Source organism: Eptatretus burgeri, chromosome 7 (genome assembly GCF_056783735.1).
Source record: "Eptatretus burgeri isolate ZD-2024b chromosome 7, Ebu_testis_v1, whole genome shotgun sequence".
NCBI classification, from domain to species: domain Eukaryota; kingdom Metazoa; phylum Chordata; class Myxini; order Myxiniformes; family Myxinidae; genus Eptatretus; species Eptatretus burgeri.
Window position 1 is genome coordinate 3,205,795 of NC_140967.1, and position 15,548 is coordinate 3,221,342.

The window sequence follows — 15,548 nt, forward strand, 5'->3', positions numbered from 1 at the left end:
CTGACAAAGGTTCTTGCAGAAGCATTAAACTTGCATTATATGTCATATCAATATTTTATCCCTTTCCTTGTTATCTTCCCTAAAAGACATGCTAAAATATACAGAAATCTCAGTTGTATGTACACTCAAATCATTCATCTCATTTGCTATTTCCATGTAGAAAGGGCACAAGTCTTTATCAGGTTTCCAATTTGCAATCAATAATTCTTTTCACCAAAAATATTCCATCATCTGTACAATAATTCTGAAAGTTAGCTACTTCTTTCAAGTACCGAATCCAAAGTGATTCGATTTGCACAGTTACCATTTTAACATTCATATCTGCTGAACAATTCAGTTTCATTTACAAGTAGTTCCAGAGCAACTGCCATTATTTATTTATTTATTTCCAGCTAACTTAGCACTTCCGTACTGATGAAAATGGTCAAGTCAGTGTTAGAAATACCTCAACTTACTTAAGTAAACGTACAATAAGTACCGCTTAATCAAAATCACGCACCTGTCTAATTCATCAGAAGACAGATAACACAGGTAATATTTAAATTGGCTTTCTGCATCATTGCACTCTTTTCAATTATATAATTCTTTTATTCTGACCGATTTAACATTTATTTCCATATCACATGGTCATGCCTTCTGTACTCCGCATAATTCTTGTTTATCCTTTTGTTTGTCTTTCTACAAATAGTAGAGGAATTTTATTTAAATTACAGACAGGTCAGTACCAGCTCCTAATCAGTGAGAGCAATACATGGTACAATTACTAATTCCATTTAATTGATTTCATGATTGCTGTTGGTCTCGCCATTCTTCCAGTCATTCTGCATTATGGTTACGTAAATACTATGCTGTTTTCCCTCATAACTTGATTTTCCCTTGCAGTTAACTTATGATTCCTAATATGTAATGTTGACCAATCTGTCGATCAATTTAATAATGCAGACCCCCTTTCAATATTATGTAAGTACCTCAACTTAATATATTATTATCTTGATTCAATCTTCAGTAACTTTTGTCTATCCTCAATTAACAGATTAACAAGGTCCATAGGTAAAAGGATTGTCAATTTGTAATCTCAAAACAAAAGTTTATATTATTTATAACTAAAAGAAACATGATGGTTCGTTCTCAATGAGTTTTTTTTATTTATTTATTTATTTATTTTAATGAGCTTAGTCTGAAAGAAACTAACACAGTTACCGCACACAACTCCCATTAATTGCTTACTGTTCCCCATGTTTATGCATGTGACAACAAACCCAGTGCATGCAAACATTATCATGAGTATCACTTGTTGGTCCCATTGACCATAAGATTATCCCCATCACTACCATTACAGGTCAAAAACACACTGGTTTGCTGTGTCTAGGTGTGTGCAAAACACACCTGTGTGCTCGGTTATTATAATTCACAAAATAGATTCCCAAAATAATTCAAAGCTAAGTTGCACATTCTTACATTAATTCACAGGAGTAATGAAACAAGAGTAGTAGCATTGTCGTCACAGAGTGATATTTTATTATTATTTTTTTTTTTGGAAGTCTTTTCAGCTCGGCCAACCCCCCATGATGAGAGTTCCACGCCGTTGTTGTAGGCATGGCGTCATTCGAGTTGCCGAGCTGCAGATCACACTTTGGCTGCAGATCACACTTTGGCTGCAGAGCGCCCATTTTGGAAATGAGAACTTTGATAACATTGTTACAAAATTTCTCCAAATAGTTCAAACAATACCAAATGCTAATGTTGTTTAATTAACTTGATGAGCCTCCATTTCTTTCATGGTAAATGGAAGTGAAATATCTTGGAAAAATAATGTTTAACCAATCTCTATCATCACTTCAGAATTCCATCAACATTTGAATCTCTGACATTGTCCATCTTGTCCATTTCTCTCTCACCAAAACAGCAACATGCTGCAATAACCAACTCGCATACACTAGCCATCTAATCACATCATCTGACCTTTAAATACGAATCCATTTCCTTTATCAAGACAAATAAATACAGTTTAAACCTCTGTTTTAAACAGGTGTACAGAAATTGTGCAAATCTGTGTGAATCTGCATATTAATCGGACCCAGGGCTCAGCACCCATAAATCTCTTCTAGCCGCACCAACAGCTGCTCAACACTTTACCCTGCTGGGCCGAGTAATTAGAGGATTTCCCTCACAATGCCGGCGATAGTGAGCCTCCTAAATGGACTTCACTTTCATCCACATTCTATAGCCAAGCCGAGATTCAAACACAGAAAAGTGAGAAAGCCAGTTCAAGGAGATTCGTGACCTTGGTTTTTTTTTATCAGCACCAAACCACGAACAGCCAGGCTACCTTCACTCTCTGCCTGAAGTTTCTTTAGTTGTTAAAATATCATTTCCAATTCTGATTTTCACCAAGATTGAATTCACACACATACACTCTCGATCTGGTAAAAATACTCTCAACAACATTCGCCCCACACAATGAATGAACAACACATGTACAATCGGTCACCATCGTTTCCTCTGAATTCGGTGTGCACACTTTCACCTTGTCCAGAGTCTTCACAATCACGGTGACGACCAATCTTTATCTCCATTTTTCCATCACACATGCACTCCCACAAGCTTCACAGCCAAAATACATAATAGAGCACGTTTTATTCCAGTGAAATCTATTGGATTCGCACACGTTCCATTTCTCCACTCACTCAGCACCACATGCAGATCAATGCAAATCAGTGTGCATACAAAGGTAACTTTCATAAGGTAACTCCTTACGAATCCATAACACCTCCACACAATACCCTGCAACAATTTCACAGCAAGCTTCCAGTGAGTACAATGAACAAACAGGTAACACATCTATTTCCCACTTAACTATTCTCCTTGCCCGTTTACCTGGGTTGGAAATTAGTCTCGGCATGACGCTGTTCGATATATTGCTTGCTCGCCTCTAGAGAGACTGCGAGCTGAACGCAGCCTTCAATGTGGCCTTTTGGATGGAGTCTGCACTCCGACCTTGCCACCAAGAGGAGCCCTATCTCTACGTGGTGTCTCAGCTTCCTTACTCTCCTCTTTAATTACTCCTCTGGTTCCTCGTCGAGCCTCTTCCTGTCCTGTGCCATCATCTCCCTCTGCGCCCGCTGGGCCCGCTTCTTCGTCCTCGAGCGGCTGCGCCATCGGAGTTATGCTATTATGTTATGCTATCTGGCCACCTATCTGACTCCTCTTCTTCATCCTCAAATCTGACAGGTGCAGCTCGCTGTCTCCTCTTTGATTTATTTTCCAGTCTTACTGGCATCTGCATGGTTAATTGGTCCAACTCACCCTTCAGGTTTATCAGCCGCGTCTTTTCGACCCTGTCATGACATTCCTCCATCCAATCCATGTACGCTCCCCAATGTACATTCCTCGAGGCCTTCTTGTCCTTTCCTTTCTCCTCCAGCACTTTCCTCAAATGATTCAAACAATCACGATCAAAAGTACCATTCTCAGGAAAAGGTAATCTACTGTTCATAGGCCAAACGCACCAATTTGCAACGTCTCTCACAGAATCAGGCCCATATTTGTCAAACATATATCTCGCACATGTTCCTCTGCATGGCCTGTCTCATTACTCTTTAACAGCATTTCCACACTCGCACAGCGAGCTGGGTCTCGAACCCTTTGCGGAGGTGGTATTCCAACCTCCCTCCCTTTGGCCAGAGGGCATTAGCTTTTCCCCAATGCCTCTACTGTACCCAGTACACCACCATGATCCGAGTAACTAACTCACTCAAGGTACGGCGAAGACTCAAGCTTCCCGTCACGAGATCAATATCTCTATTCAGCCCGCAGGCTTAAAGCGGACTCGACTTCAGGATCCTCCTTAATTCTATCAATAAAATTATCTGACATGTACTTTCCTTTGTCCGAAGTATGTTACCCGCTAAGAACAGCCCCGCCATCAGGGATGGCATCTCGTTGGCATTCGCCGTCCCTCCGGACCATGGACTGCCTCCAGGGATTTAGTACCTCCATGTCACGGCACCAACTGTTGTAGAATTTTGTAGTTTACATTTTAACCGACTCGATGTAAATCCTGTTACTCAAATGAAAGCCACAATTAATTAACTGTCCACATGGAAAGTACATTACATCAGATAATTTTATTTTTTACTTGGTACCAAGGAGTCCAAGCCACCATGATGGAAAACATCTACAATGATTTGCACTAAAACAAGATTACATTTTCTGGCATTTATAAGCTTTTGGGAGAGTGGAGGGGGCTGATAAGCCTTAGGCAAAGAACTCCAAAATGCAATACGTGTCTCCAAGGTGAAAAGCAAAATATGTAATCATGGCAAAAGTTGGTGTTATCAACCAGGTCACTTTGTTCCAGAGCAAGACATTCCTTGTATCAACATTTGGGTCAAAAGACTCTTGGCTAAAAGGAAGCATCACTGACATCCAATTTGACTTACAACATAAAAATTAAATTTATAAAGCACCAGCAACAATTATAATTGAGAGTACATTAATATAATTATTTTCTCCCACAGTTATAACCAGTCTCGTGATAATGATAATAGCGTGATAACCAGTCTAGTGATAATGATATAGCATGATAACAAGTCTAGTGATGATATAGTGTGATAACCAGTCTTGTCATGATATAGCGTGACAACCAGTCTAGTGATAATGATAATAGCGTGATAACCAGTCTAATGATGATATAGCGTGATAACCAGTCTAGTGATAATGATATAGCGTGATAACCAGTCCAGTGATTATGATATAGCATGATAACCAGTCTAGGGATGATATCGCATGATAACCAGTCAAGTGATAATGATGTAGCATGATAACCAGTCAAGTGATGATGATAATCTTGCCTCAATAATGGGCAGGTAAACAAGAAAACACAACACATAATCATTTACTGTGCATTATATTTTGTATTTTCGTTATAATTTGAGAACTTGTGTGATCATTAAAAATTGATAAAAAATAAAAGTTTGTTTTCTTTTTAAAAATTTGTTTTCTCAATTCATTTTTTATTCAGATCTGGTTTTAAAAGTACCCTGGTTCATGGAGAACAATCTTATTTCAGTTATCATCATTTATTTTCACATTGTAACAATCTCTTCATTAGTCTTAGTTGAGGTGAAGTGAGCTTTGTCCCGATATCATATTTACACACTTTAGTTATTTTTCAATGTCACATGCAATGGTGCAGGCCAAATTTGATCATGATTATTGCATTGATTCATGTTCTGCCAACCGATCGTTTTTTGCATTATCTGGCATGGCAGCATATTCTGTTTATAATACAATTGCATTATCTTTTTCGATGAGTATACTCGTAGTCTGCAGTCAACGTGTTAAACAAGCTTCTGATTGTGCTAAGTAATGAGAGCCTGTCATGAAGACGACACTTTTTTGCTCATTTGATAACTGAAGTGTTTGCCTCATCACAGAATTTACTTTCTTTGACCCCAATGAGCCATCATGCCAGTTGATGCTTTCGGATCCACGGACGCAGGCGGGACACCTGTTTGCCATTCTTCGGCAGTGGGTGCCTCAGGTGCAGCAAAGCGTTGACATCATCGGGCAGGAGGTGGGTAAACAATCACTGCACACACAATCTGCTATGTACATTCCACACAACAGGAACAGCTTGAGATTTTGTTCAACATTCATAGTCCATGATGCACCCAACCTTATTTTGGATGACTTGAGCCCAAAAAAGTCTTGTATGATGTTTTCACATCCTTAATATTGATTCCTGTTTGCATTGGTAATAAGACTTTCCTTACAGATAAGTATTCCAATATTTGTCATTGTAAATGTAAACAAACAGACAAACAGACAAAAAGAAAAAAAAAATATATATATATATATATATATATATATATATATATATATATATATATATATATATATATAGTTGCGATTCTGCAAAACTGCATGCCTCTAAGTTAATGGCACCCAACATACAGTGATCCTCAGGCAGTTATGTCATTAAGCTTCGTGCAGTCAGACCTTCCCCTCATGTCTAATGGGATAACAGGACGAAGTGTGTTGCGTGGGTCTAATAATTATATCTCTATCTTCTTTTCAGTCCTGATTTACATCCAACCCTTTCCTTTTATCCATGATACAAATCGAGCAAGCGAGCACACACACGATAATAGACAACCGTGCAGCCCTATGAGAAACTCACCACCAACACTGTACAGGACGCGCATGGCATGCCCTTTCATTCGTATCTGCGCACCGATTTACAACAGCGTCTCACCTTGTTCAACCTTCACTCGCAGGGAGCTCACCACCTCAACCACCAACATCTGTACATGGGAGGGGTCATCCCGTGCCTCCACACACCTCCGCATCGATACAATTAGCCACCAAATAAGGGCATGCTGCGCGGCCCAGGCCAATCAGACCGTGTGGCACTGGGACGGGCTAAGCGTGTTAACAGCGCCAACCATGTCTCGCCAGGGATGCCCCGAGTGGGGGCTTTGCACCAGGAAGAGTAACAACTCTCTTTGGATTCTCTCCAGTGATGTCTTCAGGAGATGAGAAGGAGGGTTGTTACAGTCATTCGTTCAGTGTTGTAATGGTGCTGACACACATTGTTGACCTTTTGAGACAATCATTGTCTTCTGACTTCATTGCATGTCATTATTATCTGATATTGAACCTTAGATCATGTGATGTTGCCCACAGCCCCATAATAAAGTCATCGTGGTTTTTGGTGTCAAACATTATCATTACAGACATCCTCATTTTGTGATTTCAAAAATATCAAGAAAAACTTTGAATGAGTCTCAAGTCAAGAAGACCACATTTCAAAGTTGGCCTTCAAAGCCAGTCACCGACTGGGCATTATGCATCGTACAAAGTCTTTCCTTGGCACACGTGAACTCCAATCCACCTAAAATGCCTTAATCTGCAGCTTGATGGAGTACTGCTCTCCCTCTGGGCTGGCTCCCCTGCCTTAACATCTTGCTCATCTTGATGTTGTGGAAACCAAGGCTTTCAAAATCATTGTAATCTTCCATGGTGAAGCCGAGTCTGTGGGTTTCTGACTTTCCCATCAGGCATGTCGGTGGTCTCTCAGACTTCTCTTGCCTCCTTTCTGGTCTTGCACCCTCTATTCTTTCCATGCTCTTCCCCCTCCCCCCCCCCCCCAGGTTCCTGCAGGGCACACACGGTCCACCATCAACCTCCTTCTGGTGAAACGACCAAAATCCAGGATCACTGTTCACTTCCACTCATTTATTTCTTTTCTTCCCCCCCCCCCCCCCCCACCACCTGTGAAACAAACTTCCGCATTATTTTCAATGTCATTCTTCCCTCCAAGTCTTCAAAATAGCTGTTCACCACTATCTCATATCGTGCCCCACCCAAAACCATGATCATTTCTACACTCGTTAACCTCCCTCTTCCTTCCAAATTTCCAATTTTTCCTTGTTAAGAGTTTGCTTCTGCATCCATCATGTCCACCCCCATTCCTTATTCCTCCTCACATCCCTCATTCCTCCACACATCCCTCATTTGTCCAAGTCTCTGTCTATTTTGTCCTTTAACCCTGCTGTTACTTCCCCCCGGTTCCTGCTGTTCCTTTTGTTGTATTGCATCCTGATCCATTCAGTGTTCTAGTTCGTCCATGAGCCTTAACTCTGCCTGTACACAAAAAAAGTAATTTGTGAAACATGCGTACTTTACCGATACTGTACATAGTTTTATATTTTAATATTTTTTTGTCAGTTAGTGCTATAATCCAAACAGCTCGTGTTGAACTTTTTCCCATGTGTCTATTGTTACGCACAGCCTCTATTCCTCAGGGTGAGTGCCCCAAGTCCCAAAGGGGAGCACGGCAGAAAGTTAAAACGATCGCTTTTAACTTTTCCGTCTCTCGTTTACCAGGTGAAACCAGCACACGACATGAAACAGAAGGATATTTAACATATAATTTATTAAACCCTACTGTCTACTGTTCAAGCACTAATATCATTTAATAATATTCCATCACAATGATTTGAATAAAACACTCAATGACTGTGAAATTCCCCACAGTAATACATGACACCACTCAATGCTAGTAAAACTCCCTCAAACTTACACACATATGTTTCAATGCAGTTTTGAATATTTCCACAACTTTTAGGTAGGTAATTTATCTCCAGCTCCACCTTTGACTCCCGTCTCTCATGCGTTTTAATGCAACACTTCCATCGGATACAAGTTGTGTGTCAAAGTCGGTTTCTTACACTTTTGAAGCAAGTGTGAAGGTTCAAGATGGCGCACGGATGCTCTTGATGTGAAGTCAGACCGGCCATCAGCATGCGGGGGCAGCATGCCCAGAGGGTGAATTCTTCGCAGTTGCATCGTGCTGCTCAGCTCTGCCGTGAGGAGGGTGGGTTCGACCTGGGTGAGGAGTCCAGAGTAATTGTCGGCATGGATATCTGCTTGATGATAACCATGGTGGTGTTGTACCTTGTGAACTCAACCAGTCAGCAGGCAGGATTAACCCGCATCTGCAAAGACGCAATGGGTTATATTCGGGTCTGTGATCAGCATGCGAACTACGTTAAAGGGTGCCCGAAGCCGTAGCAGCCCATCCAGCCATGCACAGCTCGCTTTCGCAAAACGAACTTGACTGCACTCCACCACTCCAAATGCCCAGCACTCTGTTGGAGCTGAATCTCTGGTTCATGTCTCAAACCTCCTCTCCTTGAAGAGCTCCCCACTCACCTTTTATTAAAGTGACACAAAGTCACCCCAAACCCAGGTGACAGTCTGCATTTCAAGACTGACCAAAAACCTGACCATTGGTTCGAAGCATCGTGTCCCATAACAAATCTTTCCCCCAGTCCGTTTCACTTTAATATAGGAGTATAGCTGTCATGTTACTCGAACAGTGTAGCCTCAACAAAAGTTATCCTCAAACTTCTGTTGACACTCCCTCACTGTGCCGAGTGCCACTGACGCATTCTGCTGTTTACACAAGTGTCCTTTCACACAGTAACCACAATACTTATGCAATTAAGGTTGCCTTTTTCACAGAACACCTTAGCATTTCCAATCATGTAGGATTCTTACTAATCCATAACACTATTTTGATACAAGCACATTACTAAATGAGGGATAAAGGAAAACACCAAATGGGCCAAACCAAATTGTCATGTGTTACTAAGTGAGCTTCGGTGCACTCTGACTAGCTCCGCCACTGAAGGTGGATGGTTATTTTTTTCACCTCTGTTTGTCTGTGAGCAGGATTTCTCAACAGGTTATGGATGGATTCGGATGAAACTTTGTGGACAGCTTGCGTGTTTGACAAGGACAAATTGATTCGATTTTGATGAAGATCCAAATCCGAATTTGGACATGAGATTGTTTTTCTTTTCTTTAAAAAAAAAAAAAAACTGATTCTTTACCATTGAGAGATGGGGCCAAAAACGATACATAACATGATATATCAACAAGTTGTGGATGAGTTATGACAAAACTTGGTGGATGAGTTGGTTAGGTGACGAGTGTTATGACTCTTCACCCGGCCGAGTAATGACAGAGTCGAATGAGGGTTCTCGAATGATACGATTTATTTCAGAAGATGGCACTACGCATGCGGAATGCAGCCCAAAGGCCCTTCAGTCAGGTGCCCCCGGACCACATTGAGATTCTTACTTCAAAACAGTTGTTTATATAATCACACAAAAGCAGAACTGGGTGTGGACTATAAGTGTGTGCTAAGGGATAAAGAAATAAAGAAATAAATGCGGCAGTGGGCTTCTTTCCCCCCTCCCTAGGGGTCCTCAGGGAAGTTGAATCAGTCAATCCTCAGATTCGCAACCCAACAGTTCATCTTGCAAACTAATAACTTTCTAAGACTCCTACACCCCTACACTGGCACCTGCTGAGAGCAAAGGCGAAACTCTGGTGATGACTAAGAACAGGAATGTGTGGGATATCAGCATACACAGTTTTCCCAAGGACATGCTGTTGTGCAGCTGCAGAGCCATAAAGGGTTATCAAAGACATAGTGAAAACAGCATGAAACATTTAAAGCAACATTTTAAAGCAAGGTTTGAATCCTGACAGCTGATTAATATACAACTATTGACTATTGATTATTCAATTATGGCTCAAATATGACCACCTCGCATATCATCATCATAACAGTTCCCTCCTTGGTCATATTTGACCATACCCAGCCATACCTGATACTCACCAACCGAGTGGATCCCTATTTGGTTCCTGTAGCAGCTACCCCTAGGCCCCCGTGCCTGCCAAACGGGATTTGCAAATGCCGTGGATAGCCATCAACATTCCCCAAATGAGAAGTCCCCAACTGCCGGTGGTTCAGGTTAGCTTCTGTTGCCTTTTGTCTTGCCCACTGCCACAAGTCTCCCATTAAGTTGTCATATACAAATTTGATGTTAAGTCCACACAATATTAAAGGCACTACAAGTCTATACAATATTAACAGCAACATTATTATTTAGGCAATTATACTCGACACTAATTACAACAATAATATTTACAATATGCAAATGTAATAATGGGTGAGCAGCACTGTGAGCGCTCAAGGCATGGTGTAAGCTCCTTTCTCAACTTGCGCTAGAAGACAAAAGAGTCTCATGAGATGCATATTTACATATAAGGGTCATACAAGTATTTTCCATACATGCCTTCACTACCTGGTATTGTCCATTTTCCACGATTATGCATATGCTAGTCAAAACACTGCCACATCTATCATAAACCTCCATCAGCATTTTACTTGTAGATTTCCTTTCTTTCTTGTTACAACTTCCTGTATCTTCGTGTGTAGTGAGATGCGTGAGTCCATGTTTGGCTTACCTTTTCACTTGAAAGTTCGTTGAGTAATCAGTAATACCTGGAAGAGTCTTCCCCAGGGCGCCCTCTGCCAGAACACCTTGTTGGCTCCTCAGCTGGTGGGGGTCGGGTCTGGTTGTGGCCCCATACAGAGGTCCTCGGGGTCTTCCTCCATGAGTTCGCTGTTAATTATTATGATGGCCTGGGTGAGGGGTGAGGCTTCACAGCATTTCTTTAGACAAATGGAAATGAGACGTTTGATCAGAAATACTCCAAAAATGATTCCCATGATGATTAGGATTGCTGCCCCTACCAGACACAGTAACCAGTCTCCCCAGTCATGAAATATAGATCTCCACCCTGCGTAACCCTCCTTGCGTTCCACTCGATCGCTAGTGAGAGCTTCAAGCCTTATAGGTGAAAACACCTATAAGTGAAATGTGTTCTTCTCCGGGAGGTTACTGTATTTTCACAAGATTTCACAACTATACTCCAAAAGGGTTCTTTAGGGGCCCATGGAACTTGGGTAATTAGAGATGCGTGTTGACCCCATATGAATCCTATTTGTGCAAAGTGCCCCCGCTGGGTTTTGTCTTGCGTTTTGTTCTGCCAAGCCACTTCTGTCTTTTCTGCATTTTCTGACGTCGCCCCCCAACAGGTTTTGTCATAGCATAAGACCATCTAATCGATTTTATTTCCTCGTTTCGTTCTATCAAATCGTAAGTTTCCTCGGCTTGGACGCAAGACAGTTCTATGAGCTGCTGTGGCTGGATGGTTGTCAGCCCTCTGGAAATGAGTGGTGCGGTCTTGCCAGGTTCCTTTGAAAATATCTTTACCTTATCTAGTTCTTGGTTGTATGTTTTCCCAACCTTGCGTATTCACCTGCTTCCATTCTTTCTCCAGCCGCTCCCCTCCTATGTCGCTGTGGGGTTGGTACTGGTTCATTTCCGTGTCCCCCTTTGCCACGGAGGTGTATACGGTTTCTTTGGCTTGAGTGTGTTAGTGTGCTGCCTAGTGATAGGTTCCCCCCACAAAGGAGTAGTGTGAGTACCAGGAGTTGCATATTGTGTCGTCAAAGGTTCTGACGTTTACTCCAAGGTTTACAGGTTTACAGCATGCCACTGCACTGAACACTGCAGTCAACTGCAACATAATGACAAGTATTTGTGTAAAAGATTATTTTTAAATGATACCTCCGTATGAGGCTCCAACCATGACAAGAGCTTGCAGGACTGGAAGTTGCTCTGGGTGCGTGGTGAGTGGATGTGAAGGCCAGAGACCTTACTGTACACTACTGTAGATTTTGATCAGGCAAGCATACCTTCCATCCATCTCCTTGTCTGACGGCCTGTAAAGTGTTCTGGTGTTCGTTGCCCCATCTTGTGGTTCTGGGGCGCATCTCAATCTGTTCACCATTCTTCCTAACTCCCCTGCACTATGTCTGTTACTAACTGCCATTGAGATGTACGGTGTTAGTCCTTCTCTGTGCTTCATTAGTTCGCGCTCTCTGGCGGCTTGTTTCACCTCCACCGCCGCTCCTTCCTTCCCGATCCATCGGTTGGTTTTCATCAGAGAGCGTTTGACGGTGTAATCTCAATGTGCTTTGGCCACGTATTCATAATCCTGTCCTGTTTCATCGTAGTCGACAGTGAGTGCAGTGCAAAGCCAATTCCATTCCTTCCAGATCGATGTCGTTGCTAAGCAACCGTTACTCTACATCCCTTTAATTCCGCTTATGCTTCCCAAATCCAATGAATTTATCCTGACAGATAGAGGCTCATATAAAGACAACAGACATGCTTTTCTGTCCGCTTCCAGACAAACAGCTCGACCCCGACAGGCAGAGAATCGAAACGCTCCCTCGTCAAGGCCCACGATGGCTGCGTGTTCAAACAGCACGAGCTCCGCCCGTAATTTTTCCCAAAAACACCGCTATCCTCATCAGTGCGTAGCCTACCAAACGTCCTTGTTCTTGGATGTCTGACATGTAAACAAGGACAAATGTGTCCAAGAGCCACGTCCTAAAGGTTTTGTCTTTACCAGAATAATAATAATAATAAGAACAACGCGGAACTCTCTTAGAGCTGGCGTTCGCTACGCAAGACGCGGCTAAAAAGATAAACCCACTTTAAATAAAATCCGTTCCTTGTTCAAAGCATTTAAATCCCCCTTTCCATCTATCCTAAATCCCTCGGTCCCGCGTCTCTCCCGCGGCTATTTTTTTCCCTTTTTCGGTCACGAAGCCCAATCAACAACAACAACAACAACAACCGGAACAAGCATATATCACAGCCTTGTTTCAAAGTATTGTCGCTTCTATGTACCGATAGTGCGTGCACTCGCCTCGAAACACAAAATCGAGCGATCCTTTGAAACGTCAATGTCTTTATTAATTAATTTTACCACAAAGCTATCTCTTTAAAATCTAGTTTGTCCACCATATTCAAAATCTGCCGCCTCGAGAAATTCTCGTACATTGCTCCGACAAGCAGGCACGTTCACAGCAGGGTGTTAATTGCACTTTCAAGTTTGACAAAGCGCGCTGGGCCCATGCGTGATTACGTCATCACGCACTCACATGAGCAATACGTCTTATCAGCGCGTTGGTTTTTACGATCAAACTCACGTAACAAATATTTGACGACATCTCAAATACGTTCGTTTTAAATCGTAATTTTTACAGAATCCTAAGAAGGGCGTCCCCAAACTTTGTAAAATGTGTTAATCCATTTCGTAAACCCTCACGATAAGCTGTCCTTCGACGGGACGATTTCGTGCTTTCGTCGCGCCTGTTAAATCCTACGGCACGTCACGTGACTCGCAAAACCCCATAAAATATCAGTTTTTTTCCCAGATTTACGAAAATCAAGTATAAAACATGCTTAATGACCCCAACAATGAAACAGAATTGAAACTGACGTTAAAACGAACCCGTAACGTCGATCAGCCTTACGAAACATGCAAAGTGGAAACAGAACTGAATTTGAATTTGAAATCAAAATGATGCTCCGTGGAGACCATCCATTTATCACGTATCACGTACAGTGTTCAAAGCCAAAACAGCATACAGAGTTTATCGGACCATGAGAAAACCCGAACGTTGGTCCATTTGACATCCCACACACAGCACGAGTACTGTAGGGAATTTTCACACATAATCCCCAAACTGTCTGCTGAAGTGGTTTTAATCATTCAATTCCCCATCGAGTTCACACACACACACACTCACACACACACACTCAATGACATTTGCCCATCACTATGAATTAACAACACGTGCAGAATCGGTCATCATCGTCCTTCCTCCGGATTTGGTGTGCGCAATTCACCTCGTCCAAAGTCTTCACATTAACGATGACGACCAATCATTATTTCCATACAAACATACAAGTTGTTCCACACATACAAGTTCCAGGTTGGAACACTCAACTTACGTCTAACACAAAACTCAACCTTCCCCACCACATTGTATTCACAAATACATCCAAATAGGTAACTCTACAAACAGCCCTTCTCCTGGCTCATTAACCTTGTGTTCTTTTCCCGTTGGTTCAAGATTCCCTCTGAATCAAATCGCTTACGTCCTGTCTCACTTTGTGACTCCGTTAGCCACGCTGCAAATGCTCTCCAGTGTTTTCCACTTTCACCGATAACTTTAAGTGTTGTTCCTTTGGGTAACTCTATGTTCTTTGCAGAGTTATTCCCCATCTTTTGTTCTTATCTTACCAACCGCCTAATAGCTGTAAATCGTTTCTCCTTTTACACCGGGACCGAAATCCCTTTCAATCAGCCGCCTAATAGCTGTAAATCGTTTCTCCTTTTACACCGGGACCGAGATCCCTTTCAATCAGCCGCCTAATAGCTGTAAATCGTTTCTCCTTTTACCTCGGGACCGAAATCCCTTTCAATCAGCCGCCTAATAGCTGTAAATCGTTTCTCCTTTTACACCGGGACCGAGATCCCTTTCGACCCGCCGCCTAATAGCCTCAAACCCAATGAAGGCCTCTAACCTTCCCTCTCTATGGTACAGGATTCCAACCTGTTTCCTCCTTATTTCACACGGATACCTTTATCCTCGACCCTTACCAGTTCTAACATACGGCCTGCCAGCCCTCTTTGTGCCCTTCAAACAAACCGCATTCGAATCACCTCATATGTTTTACCGTTACAGTTCTTGATCCGAGCAGATCCTGGAGCTGCGTCCAGTGGGGCACTGCCCACCAAGTGTACAGTTTTCACCTAACTAGGGCTCCCTGTCTTAGGTGCCCTATATGTGCAATTTCCACGTACCTTTAGCTGAACCCTTGCGATCGCTGTACACCAAGTGGAGTCCCGCCGTCCACACCGCCAGCATCAGTCGCATCCCATCCTCGTCGCCAATTGTTATGACTCTTCACCCGGCCGAGTAATGACAGAGTCGAATGAGGGTTCTCGAATGATATGATTTATTTCAGAAGATGGCACTACGCATGCGGAATGCAGCCCAAAGGCCCTTCAGTCAGGTGCACCCGGACCACATTGAGATTTTTACTTCAAAACAGTTGTTTATATAATCACACAAAAGCAGAACTGGGTGTGGACTATAAGTGTGTGCTAAGGGATAAAGAAATAAAGAAATAAATGCGGCAGTGGGCTTCTTTCCCCCCTCCCTAGGGGCCCTCAGGGAAGTTGAATCAGTCAATCCTCAGATTCGCAACCCAACAGTTCATCTTGCAAACTAATAACTTTCTAAGACTCCTACA

At 42.4% G+C, this 15,548-nt stretch overlaps 1 protein-coding gene across 15 annotated transcripts in view; it reads left to right on the forward strand.

Annotated features, from left to right (window-relative positions):
* Positions 1–15,548, forward strand: part of LOC147022564 (CAP-Gly domain-containing linker protein 4-like) — a 151,233-nt gene that overhangs the window by 27,441 nt on the left and 108,244 nt on the right. For all 15 annotated transcript variants that reach the window (XR_015059789.1, XM_085887275.1, XM_085887271.1 and 12 more), the window contains one exon: positions 5,439–5,578. Coding sequence is in view for 14 of the 15 variants with exons in the window: in XM_085887275.1 (XP_085743401.1) it covers positions 5,439–5,578 (140 nt within the window). In the remaining variant the exon portion in view is untranslated. The remainder of the gene's footprint in view (positions 1–5,438; positions 5,579–15,548) is intronic.